Genomic DNA, 26315 nt, shown 5'->3' with positions numbered 1-26315 from the left:
AGGTTTGTTTTTTTTTTAATATTTTAGTTTTGGGGTCTAGAATTTTATGTGCCTTAGAACTTCCATTTCTATGATGCAGTTTTCCAATCTGCTTAGTTATTATGATAATGTATGTCCTTGAATACATTTATGCTAGCTGCTTTAAAGTCTTTATGGTGAATTACCATATCTGTGTTATTTTGGATCTGTTTCTATTGATCTTTTTTCTCTTGACTATGAGTCACAGTTTTCTGTGTCTTTGAAAATCTAGTAATGTTTATGATATATACTCAACTTTATGGATAGTACTATGTAGCATCTTCTGGTTTATTTTTCTTCTGAAGATTGTTGATTTCTGTTTTAATAACATGCCAGATTCACAATCTGACCTCTGTCCCCCCAGCATAGTTATCATCATCTTGGTTTATTCAGGCTTCCAACTCTTGCTTTTTGCTGAGCTTCTTAAAATATCATTGACACATGTGAAGGTTATATATACGCAGATTTTAAAGCTCTTGATTCTATTTCACTGAATTTTTCCCATTATTTCTGGTGGCCTAAAATCTGTCCTTTTTTTTCATACCCAGTGAGACTGAATTTCTGACTAATTTGTTATAAGTTAGAATTGGAGTTTTCTTACTACTTGTTTTTGAACATTGTGGACTTTGTTTTTGGTACATATTCTTTGTTGTTATCATGTAGTATGTCTTATTGCCCCTTTTCTTTATTCCTTTCTAGAAAATATTTACCTGCCTCACAATCATTAAAAATTTTTTCTAGTAATGAATTTGATTAATGTCAAAATTTTCTTAATCCTCAGATCTAAAATAAGGGTACATACCATATATATGTCTTTTAAGGGGTCCTTCTTTTGTTTTACTGATCTGTGGTAATTACTAAATTTATTAAATGTCTTGATGTCTAGAGAGGATAAACCACCTTTTTTATTTTTTTTTAAATGCTACCAGTTTTAAATTGTTCATCAAGTTATATAAGAGAACATTGTGGTTCATATTTTATTTGAGTGTATCACTGGTAAAAATTAACTTCGTTACTATTTACACAGTTCCTTTAACAGCATAAAGTTGGATTTTTAAAAATCTAGCCTGAGGATCTAATAGTAGGTCATTTTAATTGATGCACATTATTGTGGACTGTATTTGTGAAATTCATTCATATTTTTATGGTTATAGTATCTTTAAAAGTTTCTTATTCTGGGGGTGCCTGGGTGGCTTAGTGGGTTAAAGCCTCTGCTTTCGGCTCAGGTCATGATCTCAGGGGCCTGGGAGTGAGCCCCACATTGATTGGGCTCTTTGCTTGGCGGGGAGCCTGATTCCCACCACCCCTGCCTGCCTCTCTGCCTACTTGTGATCTCTGTCTTTCCAATAAGTAAATAAAATCTTTGAAGAAAAAAGTTTCTTTTTCTATGTAATATTCTATTATATGAACATATTAAGGTGTATATATCTGTTTCGTTATTTGAAGTTGCTTCGTATTTCTGTTTTTTTTGCCATGATGAACAATGCTTTATGAATATCTTTGGTTATACATGTTAGTATCCAAGATTCTTCAGAGTCTTTACTTAATACTGGGTCAGAATTTATGAAATTCACTAAAATATATCAGTCTGTTTTCCAAATTTGGTGTATGACACTTTTGTAATAGCAATGTAGGAGAAATCTTGTATGCAGTTTTTGGCATAATCACACTTTACATATTTGTGACCTGATGACCCTATGTAATGTATCACATTAATACATAAGATAATGGGGCGCCTGGGTGGCTCAGTGGGTTAAGCTGCTGCCTTCAGCTCAGGTCATGATCTCAGAGTCCTGGGATCGAGTCCCGCATCGGGCTCTCTGCTCAGCAGAGAGCCTGCTTCCCTCTCTCTCTCTCTGCCTGCCTCTCCATCTACTTGTGATTTCTCTCTGTCAAGTAAATAAATAAAATCTTTAAAAAAATAAAAAAAATACATAAGATAATGTTTCAAGCATATTTAAAGGTACAGTTTCATAGCATTAAGTACACTTACATTGTTGTATTAACCATCAGCTAGAACTTTTTTCATCTTCCTCATATGAAATTCTGTACCTATTAAACATTAAGTCCCCAGTCCCCTCTTCCTTTATGCCCTGACAATCACCATTCTTCTTTTGGTCTATAAATTTGACTACTACAGGTACCTTTATACAGTATTTGTCCTTTTGTGCTTGGCTTATTTCACTTAGCATCTGTGTTGTATCATAAGTCAAAATTCCTTTCTTTTTAAGACTGAATAATATTCCATTGTACGGATGGACCACATTCACATTCTTGGAAATGTGTGATAGGTTACCATCACACATTTTCAACACATTCTGCATTACTTTTCATAGGTTCACATTCCCGTATTTGTTTCACATTAGTTCACCTTAAATTTATGTACCACATCTTTTTTTATTTTATAATTTTTTATTTGAGTATAGTTGACACACAATGTTATATTAAGTTCAGGTGACTACACAGTGATCTGACAAGTTTATGCGTTATGCTGTGTTTACCACAAGTGTAACTACCATCTGTCCCCATACAATGCTATTAGAATATAATTGATTATATTCCTTATGCCGTGTCTTTTATTCCTGTGAATTATACTACACCTTTTCTATCCACATGTATGTACCACATTTATATTTTATCCATTCAACTGTCAATGGAAATTGGAGTTGTTTCTACCTTAAGGCTATTGTGAATAATTCTGCAGCGAACATGGTGTGCAGATACCTCTTTGAGATCCTGCTTTGAGATCTTGTGCATAAATATATCTGTGCTTTTGGGCTTCTGTAACAAAATCCCAGCCTGAATGGCTTAAACAGTACAATTTTTTCCCCACAATTCTGGAGCCTAAAAGTTCAGGTTCAAGGTTTTGGTTTCCCATGAATGCTTTCTTCTTGGCTTGCAAGTGGTATGGCATACCACTTTCTCATTATATCCTCAGGTGGTCTTGGTTAATATATGCAGAAGGAGAAAGAAAGTGGGCACTCTGCTGTTGCTTTATACGGACACTAATACTATCAGATCAGAGTCCCACTCTTATTATGACCTCATTGAACCTTTATTACTTCCTAAGAGGCCCCATCTCTAGAGAGAGCTACACTGGGAGTTAGATTTTCACATACACATTTTAAAGATTTTATTTATTTATCAGAGAGAGAGCGAGAGCGAGCGAGCACAGGCAAACAGAATGGCAGGCAGAGAAAGAGGGAGAAGCAGGCTCCCCACCGAGCAAGGAGCCTGATGCGGGACTCAATCCCAGGGCGCTGGGTTCATGACCTGAGCCGAAGGCAGCTGCTTAACCAACTGAGCCACCCAGGCGTCCCTCACATACACATTTTAGAGAGGCACACAACTTCAGTCCATATGCTTATACCCAGAAGTAGAATCACCGGATCCTATAGTAATTCAGTTTTAAATTTTTGGGAGAAACCACCGTACACAAAGCCTCCACCATTTTGTGTCCCCACCAACAAAGCATAATTCAGTCTTGCAGTTTCTCTGCATCTTGGCCAACACTCATTATTTTAAGTGGTTTTTGTTTTGTTTTGTTTTTAAGTAACTTGCTACCCTAATGTGTGTGAAGTGTCTTATTGTGCTGTTGATTTGCATTTCCTTTATGGTTAGTGATATTATTATCTTTTCATGTATTTATTGGTGATTTGTATGTCTTGTTTGAAGAAATGGCTACTTTTGAGCTTTTGCCCACTATTTAATTGACTTTGTTGTTGAATTAGAGTTCTTTATTACTATTATTATTTTGGATATTAATCTCCTTTGCATATAACTATGCTTTTCTTTTGTCCAAATGCTTTTGTTGTTACATAAACAAACCACTGCAAAATGTAATGTCATGCATCTTTTATTCTACATTTTATTCCAGGAGTTTTACAATTTTAGCTCTTCTGTTTGGATCTTTGATTTTTTTGAGCTAACTTTTTACATATAGCATAAGGTAAGAGTCCAGACTCGTACATTTCAATGTGGACATCTCCCTTACCTACTACCATTTGTTGGCAAGGCTGTCCTTACCTCCTTTGATGATCTTGGTACTCTTGTTCCAAATCATTTGAGAGTTTATTTCTTTACTAGTTTATTCTGTTTGTCTCTCTTTCTCTATATCAGAAGCAGACATGTTTGTTTTTGTAGCTTTGTAGTGTTAAAATCAGCAAGTATGAGATTTACAGCTTTGATTTTCGAAATTGTTTTGGCTTTTCTTTGTCCCTTGAGGTTTCAGTGAATTTTAGGATGGACTTTTTTCTTTTTCTGAAAATATTGTCATGGGGATTTTGATAAAATTTGTATAGAATCTATGAATGGTTTGCAGTAGCACTGACATCTTAACAATATTAAATATTCCAACCCATGGACATGAGATGTCTTTCCATTTATTTGTGTCTCCTTTGATTTCTTTCAGTAATTTTTAGTAGTTTTTGGTATATAAGTATTATGCCTTGTTGGTTATTTACTCCTAAATATTATATATTTTTTTTTCAAAATTTTTTTTTTTATCTTATTTTTATTTTTTTTAACTTTTTATTTTTTATAAACATATATTTTTATCCCCAGGGGTACAGGTCTGTGATTCACCAGGTTTACACACTTCACAGCACTCACCAAAGCACATACCCTCCCCAATGTCCATAATCCCACCCCCTTCTCCCAAACCCCCTCCCCCCAGCAACCCTCAGTTTGTTTTGTGAGATTAAGAGTCACTTATGGTTTGTCTCCCTCCCAATCCCATCTTGTTTCATTTATTCTTCTCCTACCCACTTAAGCCTCCCTGTTGCATCACAACTTCCTCATATCAGGGAGATCATATGATAGTTGTCTTTCTCTGCTTGACTTATTTCGCTAAGCATGATACGCTCTAGTTCCATCCATGTTGTCGCAAATGGCAAGATTTCATTTCTTTTGATGGCTGCATAGTATTCCATTGTGTATATATACCACATCTTCTTGATCCATTCATCTGTGGATGGACATCTAGGTTCTTTCCATAGTTTGGCTATTGTGGACATTGCTGCTATAAACATTCGGGTGCATGTGCCCCTTTGGACCACTACATTTGTATCTTTAGGGTAAATACCCAATAGTGCAATTGCTGGGTCATAGGGCAGTTCTATTTTCAACATTCTGAGGAACCTCCATGCTGTTTTCCAGAGTGGCTGCACCAGCTTGCATTCCCACCAACAGTGTAGGAGGGTTCCCCTTTCTCCACATCCTCGCCAGCATCTGTCATTTCCTGACTTGTTGATTTTAGCCATTCTGACTGGTGTGAGGTGATATCTCATTGTGGTTTTGATTTGTATTTCCCTGATGCCGAGTGATGTGGAGCACTTTTTCATGTGTCTGTTGGCCATCTGGATGTCTTCTTTGCAGAAATGTCTGTTCATGTCCTCTGCCCATTTCTTGATTGGATTATTTGTTCTTTGGGTATTGAGTTTGCTAAGTTCTTTATAGATTCTGGACACTAGTCCTTTATCTGATATGTCGTTTGCAAATATCTTCTCCCATTCTGTCAGTTGTCTTTTGATTTTGTTAACTGTTTCCTTTGCTGTGCAAAAGCTTTTGATCTTGATGAAATCCCAATAGTTCATTTTTTCCCTTGCTTCCCTTGCCTTTTGCGTTGTTCCTAGGAAGATGTTGCTGCGGCAGAGGTCGAAGAGGTTGCTGCCTGTGTTCTCCTCAAGGATTTTGATGGATTCCTTTCGCACATTGAGGCTATTATAAATAGAACTATTATCTTTTTTTTAAGATTTTATTTATTTTACAGAGAGAGAGAGAGAGAGAGAGAGAGATACAGTGAGAGAGGGAACACAAGCAGGGAGTGGGGGGAGGGGAAAGCAGACTTCCCACTGAGCAGGGAGCCAATATGGACCTGGGTTGAAGGCAGATGCTTAACGACTGAGCCAACCAGGTGCCCTAGAACTATTTTCTAAATTTTGTTTTTGGATTGTTCATTGTTAGTGTATAGAAACACAACTGATTTTGCATGTCAATTTTGTATCTTGTAACTTGGCTAAATTTGTTTATTAGGTCAATTAGTGGTTTTTGGTGGATTATTTTTTTTGCATAGAAGATCATACTGTCTATGGACAGGCTAATGTTACCTCTTTCTAATTTGAATTCGTTTTTTTTCCCCATGCTCTAGCTAAGACTTCCAATGTTGTGTTAAAAGGAGGAGTGATAATAGTCATGCTTATCTTTTTCCTAATCTTAGAGGAAAAGCTCAGTCTCTTAAAGTTATGATACTGACTTTGGGTTTTCATGAATGCCCTTTATCAGGTTGAAGAAAATCCATTTTATTCCTCTCTTTTAAGTGTTTTTTTTTAATTAAATAAGTATCTATTATATTATCCATTATCAAATATGGTTTAAATGATATGAGAGGAAATTCCCCAAAACACACAGAATTTTAGCTTGTGGGAATTTTAGGGAGTGTGTAATCTAATGGGATAAAACTTTGAATGTGTGAAAATTTAGGTAGCAGTTAATGACCAGATGTGGTAAGGGCTATATGGGCAATACAGTTTTGCTATAAGAACTCCAGAATGAGAAGAACATGAGATTGAGTTCTGTCATAGTATCCTGAGTGCTGACTATGTTTTGGTCAGTGCATTAAGTTCTGCTTACCCCATAGAAATATACATTTCACTGATTTCTTAACTTTTTTTTTTTTTTAAAGATTCCATTTATTTATTTGAGAGAGAGACAGTGAGAGAGAGCAGGAGAGGGAAGAAGGTTAGAGGGAGAAGCAGACTCCCCGTGGAGCTAGGAGCCTGATGCGGGACTCGATCCCGGGACTCGATCCCGGGACTCCAGGATCATGACCTGAGCTGAAGGCAGTTGCCTAACCAACTGAGCCACCCAGGCACCCTCACTGATTTCTTTATCATAATAACTGAAGCTTTGCTAAAAGTCTGTCCAATGTTTTCGTAAATAACAAATATCCTTTTGATGTAGGAAGCATCCCAATTTTATAATCAAGGAACTTGAATCTTGGCAGTCTTAGGGTACTTGCATGTGTTTATAAAGATGGTAAATGAAAAATTAGAATTTGAAACAACCAAACTTGACTCACTACAAAACTCTTTTTTTTTTTTTTAAGATTTTATTGATTTATTTAGTCAGAGAGAGAGAGGAAGCACAAGTAGGCAAGGTGTCAGGCAGAGGCAGAGAGAGAAGCAGGGTCCCTGCCGAGCAAGGAGTCTGATGCAGGACTCTATCCCAGGACCCTGGGACCATGACCCAAGCCGAAGGCGGTGGCTTAACTGACTGAGCCATCCAGGCGTTCCTACAAAACTCCGTTTTATTTGGCTGCTTTGCCTTGTGCTCCTTTACTTATGTTCCTGTGGTATTTTTCATACCTATTGAGGTATAATGGACAAAATTGTAAGATACTCAAAGTGTACATTGTGATGACCTGATACATATATGCATGGTGGGAGGATTTCTCCCATCTCGTTCATCAACACCCCCATCATCTCACATACTTATCTTCTATTTACCTTTGGTGAGAACATTTAAGTAATACTTTCAGCTATAAGATGGAAAAGTCTCAGGATCTGACATAGTAACTATGGTTGATAACACCCCATTATAAAATTGAAGTTCGCTTAGAGTTTTTACCATAACATGGATGTTGAATTTTGTCAAATGCTTTTGTGCATCAGTTGAGATTATTGTATGTTATTTCCCCCTGTCATTCAGTTCATATGATATAAGGACCTCTTCTTAGGTTTCATATATTAAACTGTCCTTGTGTTTTAGAAATAAATCCAAAGTGACCATGGTATATAATCCTTTTAATATGCTGCTGAGTTGGTTTAGTATTTTGTTGAGGATTTTTCCATCAATATTCAGAAGAGTTAAAGAGTTAAAAGAGTTAAAGAGTTAAAAACAAACGTAGTTTGTTTTTCACGTACAGTCTTTGGCTTTAGGAATAGGGCAATTCTGACCTTATAGAATGAGTCCAGAAGTTTTCCTTTTCTCTTAATTTATTGGAAGAGTTTAAGAAGGATTGGGGTTAATGTCTTTCTTTCTTTATAATTTATGGTAGAATTCATCTGTGAAGATGTGGACTTGGCCTCTTATTTGTTGGAAGGTTTTTGTTCTCTTCCAATTTGTTTTATTTTTAAAAAACTTTTAATAGTGGTTAAAAAACATAACAAAACCAACTGCCTTGACCATTTTTAAGTATACAGTTTAGTATACTTTTCATAAGCCAAAACTGCACACCTCTTGAAGAACAACTTCCATTTCTTCCTCCTTTAGCTACTAGAAACCACAGCTCTTTCTGTTTCTCTGAGTTTGATTTGTTTGGATAGTTCTTGTAAGCAAAATCATGTACTATTTGCCTTTGTAACTGGCCTCAGTTCACTTTGCATAATATTCTCAAGTTTTGTCATATTGCAACATGTTGCAGGATTTATTGTTTTAAGGCTGAAGGATATTCTGTTGTGTATATATACCACATTTTCTTTGTTCATTTGCCCACTGAGGGACCCTTGGGTTCTTTTCACCTCTTGGCTGTGGTAAGCAATGCTGCAGTGAACAAAGGTCTAGAGATGTCGCTTTAGGATCCTGCTTTCAGTTCTCTTGGCTCTATATCCAGAAGTGGAACTGCTGAATCATCTGGTACATGCATTTTTAATGTTTTGAGGAACCTCCATATTTTTCCTATAGCAGTTACACCATTATGCATTCCACCAACTGTGCACAAGAGCTCCAGTTTCTTCACATCATCACCAACACTTGTTCTATTCTGTTCTTCTTCTTCTTCTTTTTTATTTTTGATGGTGTCCATTCAAATAGGCGTGAAATGATATCATACTCCAGTTTTGATTGGTACTTCCCTAATAATGATGTTGAGCACCTTCTCAAATGTCTGGTCCTATGTGCTCTCTTCTGATTCCTCTGTATACTTGGCTGCTTTTTTGGGGGGAGGGGGTCTGTTTTTTAATAAATATCTTCATTTCCCTGAGAGTCCACATACTGCTTCCCCTGTGATCCTTAGGTGTTCTATCCTATTCCTTAATATACCAGTCTCTAACCCCAGGTATCTGGGGGCTGTCATCACCTTCTTGTTCTCAAGAATGTGCCCAGGGCTTCCCATAGTTTGAGATTTGAACAAGCTCTGAAATAAGCAACATGGAGACTGAACCCCTCAGTTGGCCGTTGGACAGGTGGCTGATCCCATTTGTTTTGCTCTCTGGTCTGTGGGATGGAACCCAGCACTGGGCTGCCTTTCCTGTAGGTCTGCCTGGAAAGGAGCTGGGACAAGGGTGAGCAAAAGAATGCTACAAATTTTGGACTATTTAGAATATGACTTCTCGATTGCGTGTTCGTTTGGTTGCTGTTGATCTTTGACCAATTTCCAGACCTAGAAGGTTATTTTAGCCAGTCTCTAGTTGTTTATTTAATATTTCTATGGGAGCCTGGGGAACCTGGAGCTGTCCTCTTGCTGACGTTTCCCTCAGTATATTATAGTTTGCTGTTGATTTTCATTCCCAAATTCTTAATTTCTTTGGATAGTTTTGGGTTTTTTTGTGGCTCAGTAAAAATGACATTAGTTGGACATCTATTTTTTCTCTTTTATTCCTGTTTTTAATTGGTTTTCTGTCCTTTTCTCATGACTAATATGAATTATTTGTATCTTCACGATGGTATTCCATTGGTTATTTAGCTGCAACTGTGTCCCAGTTTTGTTGCTTGACTGTTGTTAATTTCATCATTTTTTAATTAACTTCTTAATTATAATACTACATGTACCCCATGTTTTATATTATGCTTGGTTATTTCCCTTTTTAAGGAAATATTCCCTATCCAAAATTCATGAAGGTTTTTTTCTCTGCCTTCTTCTCATTTCTTTGTATGTCAGTACTGATCAGTCATCAGTGCTTCCCTCTCTTATCAAGATTTAATCAGGTTGTTCTCAAAACTGCAGCTGGGAAATATTCTGCTCGTGAGACTAAAACCTAGAAGATAATTTTGCTAATCTTCTACATTATTTTTTATTTATTTATTTATTTATTTGACAGAGATCACAAGGTCCACAGGCAGAGAGTCAGGCACAGAGAGGGGTTGGGGGGAGGCAGGCTCCCTGCCAAGCAGAGAGCCCAATGTGGGACTCCATTCCAGGACCTTGAGATCATGACCTGAACTGAAGGCAGAGGCTCAACCCACTGAGCCACCCAGGCACCCCAGCTAATCTTCTACTTTAAAGTTAAATAACTTTTGAGAATTTTTCCTCATTTCCACATGAAGGAGAACATGATATTTTAGAATATGTTTTAGGAGAGAGAGATAAGGTCTCTGAAGTGTTGTACATACTATGTTATAGAGATTTATTAATTCTGAGAACATTTATTAGATCATATTTATTTAAGTTGGGTTTGGATGATTTCTTGCCAGCGTCAGCTCCACTGGTGATACTGTATGTGTGTAAAGACTGCCTGCACATTTACGTTTCTCTTCTCCCTATGTGTTAACACATACCTTTTCTCAGCATCCATATTTGTACTTTAAGAAATACTAATATGTAAAAAAAAAAAAAAAGAAATACTAATATGTGTTTTGAAAGAAAGAGTACCATGATCACACACCTTTGAAAAATATCACATCATGACATTCTTACCCTGTACATTGCCACTTTAAATACTGTTATTACTGCAGCAAACAATGGACTTAACTTTGTTTAACCAGTACATATTCCTGAAACATGATTCCCCAAACAAAATATCTATTAAAACCAGAATGAAAAATACTTTCTCTGAGTAATGGTTAAACTATTTCCCAATTTGAAAGTTTATTTTTTGAACGAGCGATATGAAATGAAATAATGTACCATGACCCAGATCCAAACAATGGCACGTGTCATTGATCATGGTGCCAGAAAAAGAATCTTCTCTGATGGCCCATAATAGCCATGCCTTAGATGTGCAACTGACATCCCTGTGAATCCTTGGCTGACCAAATTTGCAATAGGAAAAGGAGGAACAGGGTAATCAGAGACCCCAGCCCAGTTAGATAGGTGGGCATCACGTGGTCTCCAGCATGGGAGAAGTGGTCCCACAGACGGCAGAGCATTTATTGAGGCATGGCGGTGTTCTGGTTGCATTTTCATATAAGTCATCTGATTTCAGTCCTCTCATAATAGTGTAGTCTTCCTTGTTACTGGAACTGTTTTACAAATGAGGAAGCTAGAACTAAGAATTGACCACTTACCCAGAATCCAGAGTCAGTCAAAGAGAATATATTTGCCATTAGATTCTTTTTTTTAATTTGTTTTTATTTATTTTCAGCATAACAGTATTCATTATTTTTTCACCACACCCAGTGCTCCATGAAATCCGTGCCCTCTATAATACCCACCACCTGGTACCCCAACCTCCCACCCCCCCGCCACTTCAAACCCCTCAGATTGTTTTTTAGAGTCCATAGTCTCTCATGGTTCACCTCCCCTTCCAATTTCCCCCAACTCCCTTCTCCTCTCTAACTCCCCATGTCCTCCATGCTGTTTGCCATTAGATTCTTTCTGCCCTTCTATACTTTCTGATAGGCAAAGATCACTGTGGTAACATATTCCTTATATACAGTTATTCATATGTTAAGGATGATCGGACTGAGTTAAGTTAGTAATTTTTTCCAAAGTTAATCTTTCAGCAAGGGACAGAAATAAGACATGAAGTCAGGAGATTATTAGAAATAAGCTGGGGGGAGTGCCTGGATGGCTCAGTGGGTTAAAGCCTCTGCCTTTGGCTCAGGTCATGATCCCGGAGTGCTGGGATCGTGCCCCGCATTGGTCTATCTGCTCCTCAGGGAGCCTGCTTCCTCCTCTCTCTCTCTGCCTGCCTCTCTGCCTTTTTGTGATCTCTGTCTGTCAAATAAATAAATAAATAAAAGAAATAAGCTGGAAGTCCTTCCCATATCTGGGGTATCTTTGCGTTGAAGGCGTGGTTGTTAGTGTGGGCCCTCTTCTGCTCTTTGGCTTCTGATGCAGTCTACCAGGTAACCTAGCTAGCTTTCTCAGCTCGACCTTGTGTGATCAGTAAAACCATGTGGGGTCACAGTCTTGGTCTAAGCCGGGAAGAAGTGAAAAGTTAGAATTTGTCACTTAATGAGGTATTTAGAAATAGACACTAGAAGGATTGCTACTAGGCATTAGGGGAAGGGGAAATGGAGAGGTGTTTAATGATATAGACTTGCAGTTTTTCCCAGATGAGAACATTCTGGAAGTTAGTTGTACAGCAACATGAATATACTTCACACTGTTGAACTGCACACTTAAAAATGGTTAAGATGGTAAATTTTATGTGTATTTTACCATGATTAAAAACAAAAATTATAAAAAGAAAAAAGAGTCTTTTTTGAAAATGTATTCTCCATGTAAAATTAATTGATGTGGCATTTGAAGGAACTGGTGCTTATTAACTATTCTTTCTTCACAGTGATCTGCAGTCCTGGGTCTTATAACCCCCGCGATGGAACCCACTGCCTTCAGTGCAACAGCAGCCTGGCGTTTGGAGCAAAAGCATGCTTATAGGTCATGAGTTTGAGATCTCTAGTAGTTTGTTAAACACAAAAGTATATTTTTGAAATATTAATACATAATAAATCACTATTATGCCAAAATTAAATATATTAGATTTTACAAAATATGGTGTCATCGTTTTAATTGAAACATTGTATATTGTATGTCCAAATGCTTCACGAATGGAGCATCCACTAATCTTTATCCATTAATGCCAGAACTACACATGATTTCAGAATATTTCTTGGATCACTGATTTTTAAAAAGGGTTTCAAATACACTCTATTGGTGTTCATCCCAAAAGACTTTTCTGGATTATTTTAAAACAGCCCATTCTCTTTACAGTATGTTAACTAATCTCAGGTCACCATGTTCTTTTATAATCATTTTAATTTCAGCTTGCTTCCTACCTTTGATTTAATTTTTTGAGATTATTTTCTTCTAGTTTGACATTCCGTACTTCAAGATCACGTCTTACAAAGCTGGTGCATCTTTTCATTGCAGACTTTTAGCCACTATAGTATAAGGTCAGGTCCCAACAACTCAGTGGGTTTTTTTTTTTTTTTAGAGAGACAGGCAGAGAGACAGGCAGAGAGAGAGAGAGAGGAAAGCAGGCTCTCCACTCAGCAGAGAGCCCGATGCGGGACTCGATCCCAGGACCCTGAGATCATGACCTGAGCCGAAGGCAGCGGCTTAACCCACTGAGCCACCCAGGCGCCCCTCAGTGGGTTTTTAATGTAGTTCAATGTGACCTTCACCTTTTTGGTTTAGAGACCTTTAAATTACCTTTCTGACATTTTAGAGTGGAATAATCATTGTATGTGCCTAAATTAACCTTTGAACTTTCACATTGTGGAGAGAGAGAGATTAGGCAATCTCTTGCCCTGAGGACACCTCTAGGGAGAAGTATCGAACAGTCATCACATCTTTTATTGCATTTCCTTTATCATTAAAGTGTTACATCACAGATGCTTCTGCTGCCACCAGTGTACCCCTCTCTCACACTGGGGTTCTGTATTTGAATATGAAAAATTACCCAAAATGTAAGGGTTTAAGTATTAGAAAAATACCTGAGCAACTTAGAAAATTAGTAGTTTCTCAATTTTTTGTTTCACTTGTAACACTTTCTAGTCTCTGGGACATTCCCTGTTTTTTCCCTTCATATTTCCTTTCTTAAGACATAAGCATTTGTAAATGGCAAATATTCACAGGTGGGGTCTAGGCACAATTTTGCATTGACAGGAAGAAAGTTTACTTATATCTAGGGTCTATTTGACTTTTTAAAATTGACCAGTAGATAAGTTAGTTTCTCATTTGGTCTTGCTGTGGGCAAATATTACCCTGGAATTCTCACAAGTACAAAGGGAAGTGAAATGACATTTCTTTGTTAGCCATGGTGATCTTTTTTTAAAAAATTACTTGTAACTTTCATAATGATGACATAAATGTTTTCATAAGATTTTTAGAGGTCTTTTCTTTAAAAAGCCTTCTTGGCTCTATTAAGTCACGTATTTGCCATGATACTCTTTGGGGGCTATGGTTCTTCAGTACCTGTCTTTTGTAACTAGTAAAAGGCCTTCTAAGTCATCATCTGTAAAAGCAGTGTAGCTGCTAGAGCTCTTCAGATTTCAGATTGTGTAATAAGATGGAATGAAATGTATGTTCTTTAGTATTGCCTGAGTTTGGGTTAACTCTTTTCCTGGTATTTAAAAATACTGAGGAATTTGACTTAGAAAACATTTTCCTGGGGATGAACAGTATCAGCTCAACAGCTAGTCAGCCTCGGGAAGCAAAACAGAATTAAAATGGTGCTGCAGGTTACTGAGATTGGAATCCAGTCAAGAAGAGAGGGTGATCTGGGATAGGAAAAAACCAACCATAGGGGAGTTGTGGGAGTGAGGCATGGAAGGGCCCTGCGAGTATAAATATACTTCAGTAATGAATACTTCAGTAATGAAGTATTCAATACTTCAGTAATGAAGGTAACCACTGCGTCTGCTAACATATAATGTAGACTGTTGGAAATTGTTTTAAGTGATGACAGTGTGTTAGGTGAAAATTACAGACTAATCCCTGAGAGACATTATTGTTATAAGGCAGTTTCAAGTGTTTGTTGTTTTTGTTTGCATCAGAATAATATCTTAACATTTATATAATGCCTTCATTTTAACCTATTTTTAACAGTAAAATAATGTGATGTTTAGATGAACCTGCGAAGCTAAGGTAAATATGATTCCCATATTATATCTTATTATTCAGATTTGTTTCTTATTATAAACGTGTAAATGTGTATTCATTTGGTAATATGTAAAAAGAGCCCTAACAAGGTTGATCCAGGAATGTCACTTACAGGGAGACTATCAGAAAGTAAATCAGAAATCAGGTGTGATATTATGCCTGATGGTATTAACATCCACATTCTATATAACAATGCAAATGGAATTAATGTTGATGACCTACAGGAGTGAAGTGATTGAATAAATTGTGCTATTTCCATAGGATAGAATGTTCTGTACTATTCTTTAGAGTTTTGAATCAAATGAACCAAAATGTTAACAACAGTTGTTTTATGTAATAGGATCATGTGGGAAGTTTTTTTGGTATCCTCTGTTTCTCAAATTTCCTACAAAGAAAGAAATTACTTTTCAAAAACTTGGAAGCGATAAACATACTTGGAAAAATTAAAATAGTCAAAATTGGCAGAAGACGTTATTGCTCACCTCTCCAGCATGAATTTGCTTCTGCCCCTCTTCCCAGCAAAGCACCAAGTTTGTTCACTGCAGAGAGAGTCCTTTCTTAACTGTCAGCCCATGGCTTCTTTCTGGAAGTCATATGTTGAAACCATGGACCAACCTGCGGGCACAGAGTGGAGAAGTCCAAGGAACCAGGGCCTTGATGATGGTGTTGAACCGCTGCCCAGGTTGTGTCTGAGACCCAGCCTGCCCTGGGCTTGCCCAGTTGTGTGAGATGAGAACATGCCTTGTGCCAAAGCAAGCTAGATTTTCTGTTTAACTCGCAGGTAAAAGGATCCTAACCGATAGAATATTCACTACAGTAGCAGGGAATGTGGCCTGTAATAGCAGAACCCAGGTAACAGCAATGCTAACATTTCCAGATGGTGTGAGCATTTTATTCATGCTATAGATACCAGTGTTTTCCTTAATATTAGGTGTATTTTCCATGCTAATTTATTCAATTCATTAACATCATTTTAATCACTGTAATATTTGGTACACTTTAGCAAAGTTAATATGGCTACATGTTTCTAATTTGTGGATGTTTGTACTGCTTTCCAAAGTTTCACTGTTACACATAGCATGACAGCTAACTTTTTCTTTCATAATACTCTGTGATATTTTGAAGTCTTCTCTATGCTAAGTAGCCAGAAGAATACCAGATTTGGGTACTTCTAATCATCTGGACCATTTGCCAATCTCCTTCCTAAAAAAAGGTACCAGTTTGTACTCCTACCAGTAATATATCCGAGTGCACACTTCACTACACTCTCTCTGGCCTCATTTTTTAAATTGTTATTTTAATACATGGAATAGTTTCCCACATTTTAATTATGTTGAGTATGGGTGAGTGCTTTCCTCATAGAGGAGAGCTGCTGCTGTTGCTGATAATTGTCATTTACCGACTCCTTACTGTGTGAAAGGTTTTGTTTGAAATCCTTCATGTGTATTTTCATATTTAATATTCTCAACTCTGTGACTTGCCATTATTCTTCTTGTTCTATGTATGAGAAAATGAGTCACAGTAATTCTGTAACTTTCCCAGGTTACACAGCTGGTAAGTGTGAAGATGTGTGCCAGTTTTGACTGGGTTCTGCTGCAAGTCACAGAGTACTGATTTGGTGGTTTCTTTTCTCTCTGAAGTCCAGCGAGGTCAGCTTAGAGCTGGTGCAGTGGTGGCATGGTGCCGTCATCCCCTCACGCCACTTGTCCTTTTTTTGGTCCCCCTCCTTAGTGCAGCTTTTGTCCTCACAGTTGCTGGTGGTGGTTGTGCTTCTAGGCCTTGAGTTTACCTTCTATTCAGAAGATGAAAATGAAAACCCAGTATAAAACTTCTAAATTATACTGAACGGAATCATGTCACAAGGGCCCCAGTAGTACAAAGGAGTGGAAGGCTGATAGATTCAGGTTTTGTTCTCATTAATAGAAGAAAGGAATAAAAGACATGGACTTGGGTCTTAGTGGGTCAAGCAGCAGGTGAAGTAATACAGTTTAATGAAGACTATGAAGTAAGGACTAGGTGAAAGAAAACAGTGAGTTGAAGGCTTTGGAGGACTAGAAATCCTCTTTGACTATAATGAAAGTAGCTCTTTGCTCCTGTGACCACACAGATTTCTAATAAGTTCTAGTCAGACGGTGGGCTGATTGATCAAGTAACTTGAATTCACAACCTAGTAATGTTTCTCATGCTAAAGATAAAACAGTGATTGGGAAAGAGAGTGTAGGACCCTCAAAATTGAGATGAGGGCCTAGGGAAGATCCCAGTGAAGCTGGGCACATTAAACCCAGCACTGGACTGGGTTGCTTTTGCCAGTGGAAGCTGCCCTTCCACCCCTGAGGAGGGTAGTCTTCCCATTGTCTGGAGAATCTATTGTCTCTCCTAAAATGGTGGTCTCACCTTCCCAAAGCCATCATCACTGTTTGTCATTGCTTCTCAACCTATACTTAAACTTGAAGTGCCCAGTGAGTAGCTGGCCAGTTTGTATCAGAAGATATCTGGGATATACATGCTGTCCCTAATGGGGATCCTGTCTCCAATGAGTTGTATCCTGTAGAATCCTGTCTGGAGTGTGGGAAGTACCTTTGTCTTGATTGGAGACGATAGAAGATGTCAAAGGTGGGACGGTCACTTATATGATTCCCTTACGTTATGTTAGACTTTGTATTAGCAGACTGGAGCAAGAGATTCACCATCTGGTCCTGAAGAAATGAGCTGCCATGTTGTGACAGGACCTGTTAGAGGACCTGCAGGGAGCTCTGCACACTGAGAGCAGCCTCTCCTGTCAGATAATACCTATCAGGGCCTCAGTTCTACAAGTGCGGGTAATTGAGCTCTGCCAACAGCCACATGGGCTTAGAAGGGGTGTCCATACTCAGAACAGAACCCATCCCAGCTAACACCTTGACAAAAGCAGTGTCCTGCACAGAGGACCCAGCTAAACCACACTCAGACTCCTCACCGGCAGACACTGAGAGAATAAATGGATGTTGTTTCAGGTCACAAAATTTGTGGTAATTTGTTACACAGCAATAGAAAACTTACAACTGATATATATGGGAGTAGATCCCAAGGACACCTAGAATGGAAGGAAAGTAATGTTGAATTGGACTGAATTTACTGAAATGGACACACTTATCAGAGGTCTGGATTCAATGTATTATCTTGAGTAGCTAAGAATAGCACTAAAAGAGTTTGCTCATCTGATTGACTTTGGAATCTGTGAATCAACTTGAATCCAGCAGTGGATTATGCTGAATGGAATTGATGAAGCCAGAAGTACTTGGCATGCTGAATAAGATATCTAAAGTCTGAGAAGATTGGAGTGCTGAAGTAGATTTTCTGTATGGTGACTGCTTGCCCACTCCCCTATCTCTGGCCCCTGACATGTCTAGAGCTTGGAGGAGTTCTTGGCAAGTGGACTGCTGGCTTTCTCAAAATCTCACAATGGAAGCTCTTTGGTCCCGTAATGGTAGTTGGAATGCTGTCATTGAAATAGACTGCACTAATCTAATGGTGATGATGACATCTAGTTATTGTGCCAACAGGATATCAAAGACAGGTGGGCATCAGGGTTGAAATCAGAACAATTTTTGCATGGGCCTGTTGTTCATTATGCCCCTAGCACTGAGAGAGATGGATGGCAGTCCAGAACACCATTGTTTTAGAATCTAATTTTATATATTAGAGCTGTCAGCCTGTTTCAAAGGAGCCTGATTTAAGTAATGACAGTTGAGTCTTGACTACTTAGCTAATATTATGAGAATTGAATCACAGACCCGCAGATGTTTATACCTTGAACACGTGGGACAGGGGCTGCTCATGGCAACTCTTGAGGAAGGATTCACTGCTCTGCCAAATATTTATGCTTGCAAGTCTTTCCAGCCCTCCCTAAGGAGAACCGCATCCATTGAGTAGGGGGACTGCATAAAAGGTTATGAAAACTAGCAAATATTTTGTAGATTACTGGACTCCAGCTCTTACCTGATGCTCCTCCTGAGAACCAAAATGCCTCTATGCTTAGGGTGGAGACTAATAAAGGAATTTAGGGTCAGGCTCATCTCTCTATAAATTGGATGGACCTCCTAGCCCACTGTGAGTCCCAGAAAGTATAGTTGGAATAGCAGCTGGACCTATTCCTCTTTTTGGTTTCATGAACTGTACAGTTATGGTGACTATAATAAAAAAAAAAGTCTCAGTGAACTTCTCTAGAACTATCTTTACCTACCAAAATGTTTAACCAAAGCAATATTGCATTTCTGGAGGGCTTGCAGGGCTTGTCATTTTCAAAGGCCAGAAGGAGGAAGGGATAGTGATTTCTATGCATCACTGAAGATCCCATCTCTTTGGGCTATACCGAAGATAGACATGGATCTCAGAGAATGACCATCCAACTTGTTCAGGTGGGATTCCACTTAGAGCTCCTTTTACAGATATTGTTTATTGACTAGAATAAATTTAGTCCCCAAAGTATGGAATGCAGCTGCAGATCTGGTGAACAGCTTCATCTCTATGCTTTAAGGTAGAGCCCACCAGGAGCAGTTTGTTTTCTGCAGGCTGGCCAGAAGCACTGTCCTGCTGCAGGGCTGTGTTGTACTCTAGCCTTGCTCATCAACTTGACTGCTGGTAATTTCACAATTTTGTCCATTTTGTGGTGCACCACACTTATCTACTCCAGTTAGAGGCACCCTTATAACTGCATCTGGTACATAGGAATTATCAAGGTCTTCACACAACTTTGTGAGACATATGATGTCAGAGGGTTGGATATAAGCCCCCACAAAAATTCAGGAGCTTGCTACCATGGTAAAAATTCCAGGGGTCCTGTGATCTGGGGTATGTTGATGTGATGATGGATGAATTTCTTTATTATCTGACTTCCTCCACAAAGAAGTGCATTGCCTAAGAGGGGAGTTTTCTTGGGTTTGAAGTTAGCATTTATGTCAAGTAAGTGTTGTTTCTGCTCATTTACAAAGTAACATGAGAGACCACCAGTACTGAATGAGGCTCAGAACAAGACCTGGCCCGGCAGCCATTATAGCCAGTGCACTAGCCGCTCCCTGTGTGGGCAGTGTGACCTAACCAGTCCAGGCACACTAGGAATGTCGCATCAGATGATGTACTGTGGGCAATCTTGGGCAGGTTTCTAGAGGTGTGGTAAATCGCAGTATGAAACTTTGGATTGGGAGAGAAAACCATGCTAATAACTCTTCTTCAGATAACTGTTCTCCTTTTGAGACACAGCTTCTGGATTGGTTCTGTGTTTTAGAGTTGTTTGCCAAGCTGCTATGTGATCAGAGCTGCTGGCAAAATGTCTTGTTCATTTGTACTCCCAACACATGGGGCTGTGAAGCTGGGCATGCACAGGTGTAGAGGCAGTGGCTCAGACTCTCATGGTTCCAAGCCCTGCCTTCTCACTTCCCCCTGCATCCATGACCTCATGTGGTATTCGCCAACACAAATTGACTGGGGGAGAAAAGGTTTGATTCTAACCTATCTGCACCAAATTTTGGCAGCATTGCAAAGTGGACAGCTATAGTTACACTCACAGGGGTGATCCTGATGGGGAGTGGTAAAGAATTCCCCTTCTCCACAGGTAGAACTTGGAACAGTGTACCTGTTTTAACACTTTGTCAGGAATGGGGGATGACTAGAAGTATAGGTCTGTGTAGATTTTTAAGCAACAGTAAGTCAACAGTTTAGCTCACTGATCAGAGACTTGGAAGGAACAAGATTGGACATCTGGTGACAGAGTGTTAGAAAATGTGTATGATCTCTCCAAATGAGCACCAAGTGTGAAGGAATGCACAGTAGAGAGAAACTCAGCGGAGAACCTTAATAATCCCGTGGGCATGATGACTCATCCATCCATGGATAATGGTCAGTTTCTCTCTTCTTGCCAGTAGGCTCATGAGCTAAGTGGTCATGGTGACAAAGATGGTGGGTCTGCTGGCTACTAAGGAACAAGCTGGCTACAGCTACTTCTGAGCGCCTGACCTTCCAACAGCAGAGTCCAACTATGAGCCCCCAACATGGCAATGTTTACCAGAGAGATGACCAGCCACTGGCATAGCAGATTGGCTACACTGGACCAAGCTCATCATGAAAGGCTCGTCACTTTGTTCACACGGGAACTGGATACAGATTTGCCTTCCCTGCATACAATATTTCTGCCCAAACTGCCATCTGTGGATTTACCAAATGCTTTTATTACTGTCATTATATTCCTCCCAGCATTGCCACTGACCAGGGAACTCATTTTGTAGGAAATGAAGTGTGGCCGCAAGCTCATAGTCATGTAATTCACTGGCCTTGAAGCCATCTGGACTAAAGCTGAAGACTTATATGGTGCCAGCCAAGTGACATCACTTACTGGAGCTAGAGTAATGTCTTCCTGGTGTGATGATTTTTGCTCCAAATCACCAACTATTAGCAACTAGCCACATGGCCTTCATCCATTTTGTGCCTGTGGAGTTATAGTGATTATTGTAAGATGGGCATAGTGGGAGACTCTAGAACTATGACTGACTAAATGACACTGATGTATCATGCTGTTGGTGCTATAGTTAAGACTCATGGGTCTCAAGAGTTCTATGTGTGTTGGGTGTAGGTAGTAGGAATGGCTTCTGCCTTTCTGCTAGAAAAACACTTGCTTCCTCCCTCTTCAACTTTGGATTTTGCTAGTATGGAGATATTATTTACATAGGGAAGAATGCCTCTATTAAATTGTAAGCTGGAACTTCTACCCCATGAGCTTGAACCAAGGGTAAAAAGCTAGTAACTGTACTGGTTTGAACTGATTGACCCAAATCAACAGAGAACTGGATTGCCGTAACACAAAGGAATAGGGATGATGCTAGCAGTCTTCCAAGGCAGGTCTGAGTGCTGCTTTGTCCTGTGGTAAAAGTAAATGGAAGACTAGAGCACCCAGTATAGGTGTGGCTGGCAGTATTGGCATGACTGCCATGACAGTCTTTACTGGAAGGAGTAACTGACTGACGGCCCTGCTGCTACTCTCTGAATCCACCTCTGCTCACACCAATCATGTGCTTCCCACAGACTGCTGCCACCACCAGTGACAGAATGCAGGCCCCTTACCTAGGTCTGTGGGGGCTTCCTGATGGGCAGCTGGGGTTTGAGAATCATTCATCAGCTGAGCCAGTTCCTTCTTAGAACTGTACTATAGTCTACAACTCAGTACCTAAGACCTTCCCTCCTCCTCCTCCTCATGGGGTCCAACCTGCATCATTGCATGTTTTCTCTTCCTCTCGTTTTTTTTTCACAGATATATTCCCAGATTAACCTCTTCCACATCCAGTCCTAGTTTTGTGACTTTCCCAGAAGATCCAAGCTAACCTAAGTAATGCCTGGAGCTGGTCTGAGAATACAGGCAGTAAGATGGGATTTACTCACTGACTCCCCAGTGGGCAGAGGGAGTGCTCTGCTGAATGGCATATCCTTGCAGGTTGTGATGAGTTAGGTCTTTAAAAGATAAGGGACAGTGATGCCAATAGGTCGTTGTCAAGTCAGATTGACACTTTGAAAAGAAAGAATCTGGGGTGCTTGGGTGGCTCAGTGGGTTAAAGCATCTGCCTTCAGCTCAGGTCATGATCCCAGGGTCCTGGGATTGAGCCCCGCATCAGGCTTTCTGCTCCGTGGAGAGCCTGCTTCCTCCACTCTCTCTGCCTGCCTCTCTGCCTACTTAGGATCTCTGTCTGTCAAATAAATAAAATCTTAAAAAAAAAAAAAAAAAAGAAAAAAGAATGAATCTGAAGTGGAAGTCTTCACAAGCAGTTGAAGACCATGTGTGAGAGCCAAAGGCCCTCCCTGGTACCATACAGAAAGACCCTATACTGGTATGGGCAGGAACTAGGGGATTGGAGTTTGGAGATGTTTGATCAAAGGAACTGGAATATAAAACTGACTATGCAGGGATTTATTACCTAGTATACTTTCAAGGGATATGATATTTAACCCCCTGGCAAGTCCCCTAGGTTATGGGGAAACTTACTGCTTGGGAGATGTCTGGAAAAAGTGATGGGCCACACTGAGCAACATAGAAATGCCAGAGCTGCCCCAGCACATGGTTGACAAAGAAATTTGCTAGAATAGTATTTGATAATATATATATACATATATATATGTATATATATATGGCATTGTGTTCCACAAAAAAGCTCAAGGACACACCATTCACAGGGTCATCAGGATGTGCTGGTCTGAGTATTGGTGGGTTTCCCACAATGGGAGGAGAGGTAGCCAGAGCTATACAAGTCATACAAGACTGAAGGAATGCCTAACTGTGGGGCACCAAGTGGCCATGAATCCAGAACTGTGGTAGTGGCCAGAACCCAGAACTGACCTGCTGGCAATCCATTGTTAGATGGAGATGGTACATTGAGAACTGAATCCAGGCAGGACCAGAGGACCCAAGTAGGTAAGCTGCATGAGCAGGTAATCCAGACCTCCATATCACCTATACCAAGTGTACTGCTCTGCTTCAAGCTCACATTAGTTCAAACAGCTGAGGATAAGGAAAAAATCCCAAGCTTGATTTTTGAGTGGATTGGCTTTGCCAGTGGTTGCAAGCCAGAATTTGAGAGTGGTTATCCTATTTTGGAGGTAGCCCTGAAAGACTGGAGAGGGTAAACTATAGTGTTCCTAGTCAGTGGTCAGTAGCCTGGCTGTGGCCAGAGGCCTAGAAGGAAAAATACTAGGAGACTGGAGACAAGGAGGTCTGGGACAGGGGGCCATGGAGTGACATATATCATAGGTGCAAAGTATGAATATTTGAGAAAGAGCGGGGGGATGGGGTGAAGAGCAGAGGGGGAGGGAAAAACAGATGTGCTGAGCATAAAGCCCCACAACCCTGAGATGATGACCTGAGCCAAAATCAAGAGTCAGATGCTCAACTGTCTGAGCCACCCAGGCCCCAAAAGTGCGAAGATTTTTAATCACACACTAGCATACAGCAAAAATCATCGTTGGAAAAGTTACCAAATGACCACGTAGTTTAAGTATCTTGGCCAGCTTCCCTCATCAGCTGCACTAGCATACATGTCCGTATGGACACGTAAATGCAATGGCCAGGAGACAGTGATGGGGCTATATATGGTCCCAATAGCATGGGCTTCCATTTCCCCCATTGACTCTTACAGCCAATGACACCTCTGAATGTCAGATTTATCCCAAACAGAGACCAACAGTGAGTTCCTGATAGGGCACTGTTCCTCAAGGACACCAAACGTCCATGTGGTAATAAACTGATGACATCCAACTCTTTCCAGTGGTTCACCTTTTATGGAATATATGCCTGCCCATTATGTATAGCATAGCTTCCCAGGCCTGACCCCCAGGCATGAAACCCTTCATAGAAGAACATTCGGCCAAGATATGGGCCACTGTGCAGTGTAAGAGGTGCAGGAATTGGGCCAAAACCAGCCAACAGGGACATGGGAGTGCCCTCTCCTTCTGTGGGGTAGAGGATGGGTGAGAGGACAGCTGGGACAAGTAAGACCAGGGCTGGAGGTACAGTCTTGCCTTGGTGTTTTCACTTGGTAAGGTGGGTTTATGGCCAGAAAGGTCTTTGGCTACCAGGTTAGTCAGCTTTTTCCCAACCAATTTTTTGTCTGTGTTTGTTGGTGGGCCTGGGATATATGGGGTGCAGTAAAGAAACCAGGGAACTCCAGCAGAGGTGTCCCGCAACTCCTGAGTTCTTAGGCAGCCTTCTCCTCTACAGATTCCTGAGGTTTCTTAAGCTTGTTTGTTGTGTCAAGGATTTTTAGTAGTAACATGGAGAACCTTGGGGGAATGGGGATACTTTATTTTGGCAGGACCAGAAGTCTCCTGTAATTTAATTTCATTATCTTAGTATCTTTGGAATCTGTGGTGAGTTTGCCTTTCCCATTCCTGACATTGGTTATTTATGCCTTCTATTTATTCTCACTCAGTCACATCAGATTTATAATTTCTGATGGCCATCTCCTTTGTCCTTTGGCATATTTGGAATTCTGTTTCCTGATTTACAACATATGGAGATTTTAAAAATATTTTTTATTGATTTATAGTTTAATTGAACTGTTGTCAGGATTTATAATCTCCATGATGTCAGATTATAGTATGTTGAGACTTCATGGCTCAGTTTAAAGTCAGTGTTTATAAATTTTCCACGTGTATTTTTAAAACGGTGTATTCTGTAACTTTTTAGAAAGAAATATGTGCATGTCCAGTAGGTCACCTTTGTTAAGTATGGTGTCCAAAACTTCTGAATTTTTTATGTCTCCTATTTATTCCACCAGTTAAATATAAAAGTATTACCCTGTAGATTATGCTGTATGTCTTTATCAAGATGTAATATTGGGGGAGGAGTCAAGATGGCGGAGAAGTAGCAAGCTGAGACTGCTTCAGCTAGCCGGAGATCAGCTAGATAGCTTATCTAAAGATTGCAAACACCTGAAAATCCATCGGCAGATCAAAGAGAAGAAGAACAGCAATTCTGGAAACAGAAACACAACCACTTTCTGAAAGGTAGGACGGGCGGAGAAGTGAATCCAAAGCGATGGGAAGATAGACCCCGGGGGGGAGGGGCCGGCTCCCGGCAAGCAGCGGAGCAACCGCGCACAAAATCAGGACTTTTTAAAGTTTGTTCCGCTGAGGAACATCGCTCCAGAGGCTAAACCGGGGCGAAGCCCACGTGGGGTCAGCGTGGCCTCAGGTCCCGCAGGGTCACAGAAGGATCGGGGGTGTCTGAGTGTCGCAGAGCTTGTGGGTATTGGAACGGGAAAGCCAGCTACAGAGACAGAGCCAACAGTAAGCACACAGCTCGGTGTTACCTTGAACCGGTCACAGGCTCGGTGAGCTCGGAGCGCGGCCGGAGGTCAGGCAGACGGGAGTAACTGGGCGCTGTTCTCTGAGGGCGCACTGAGGAGTGGGGCCCTGGGCTCTCGGCTCCTCCGGGCCGGAGACCAGGAGGCTGCCATTTGTATTCCCGTCCTCCGGAACTCTACGGAAAGCGCTCAGGGAACAAAAGCTCCTGAAAGCAAACCCGAGAGGATTACTCACCCCGGCCCGGGTAAGGGCGGTGTAATTCCGCCTGGGGCACAGACACTTGAGAATCACTACAACAGGCCCCTCCCCCAGAAGATCAACAAAAATCCAGCCGAGACCAAGTTCACCTACCAAGGAGTGCGGTTTCAATACCAAGGAGAGCAGCAGAATTCCAGAGGAGGAGAAAGCCAAGCACGGAACTCATGGCTTTTTCCCTGTGATTTTTTTTAGGCTTGCAGTTAATTTAATTTTTTCTTTTTCATTTTTTGTTTGTTTTTTTTTTTTTCTTCTCGCCTTCGGGTAAAATTTTTTTTTTAACTTTTACCTTTTTCTTTTTTAACGATTTTTTACTACTTTATCTAATATATATATTTTTTCTTTTTTACATTTTTCTTAGGTGTTTTCTTTTTTAAAAAATTCTTTTCTTTTTCTTTTTCTTTTCTTTTTTCATTTTTTTTTCTTTCTTCCTTTTTGAACCTCTTTTTATCCC

At 40.0% G+C, this 26315-nt stretch overlaps 1 protein-coding gene across 2 annotated transcripts in view; it reads left to right on the top strand.

Moving 5' to 3' along the window:
- The window catches only part of ZPBP (zona pellucida binding protein), a 121750-nt gene extending 109104 nt beyond the window's left edge, over positions 1-12646 (top strand). Inside the window, exon 9 of one of the 2 annotated variants that reach the window (XR_014301273.1) lies at positions 12465-12555. Coding sequence is in view for 1 of the 2 variants with exons in the window: in XM_082693315.1 (XP_082549441.1) it covers positions 12465-12559 (95 nt within the window). In the remaining variant the exon portion in view is untranslated. Of the gene's footprint in view, positions 1-12464 lie in introns of both variants that reach the window. The other variant, XM_082693315.1, reaches the window with a different exon arrangement.
- Positions 12647-26315: the final 13669 nt, after the last annotated feature.

This window comes from Mustela nivalis (assembly GCF_964662115.1).
Source record: "Mustela nivalis genome assembly, chromosome: 12".
Classification (NCBI taxonomy): domain Eukaryota; kingdom Metazoa; phylum Chordata; class Mammalia; order Carnivora; family Mustelidae; genus Mustela; species Mustela nivalis.
The sequence above is the reverse complement of the archived record's forward strand: the minus strand, read 5'-3'. Positions and strand labels throughout refer to the sequence as shown.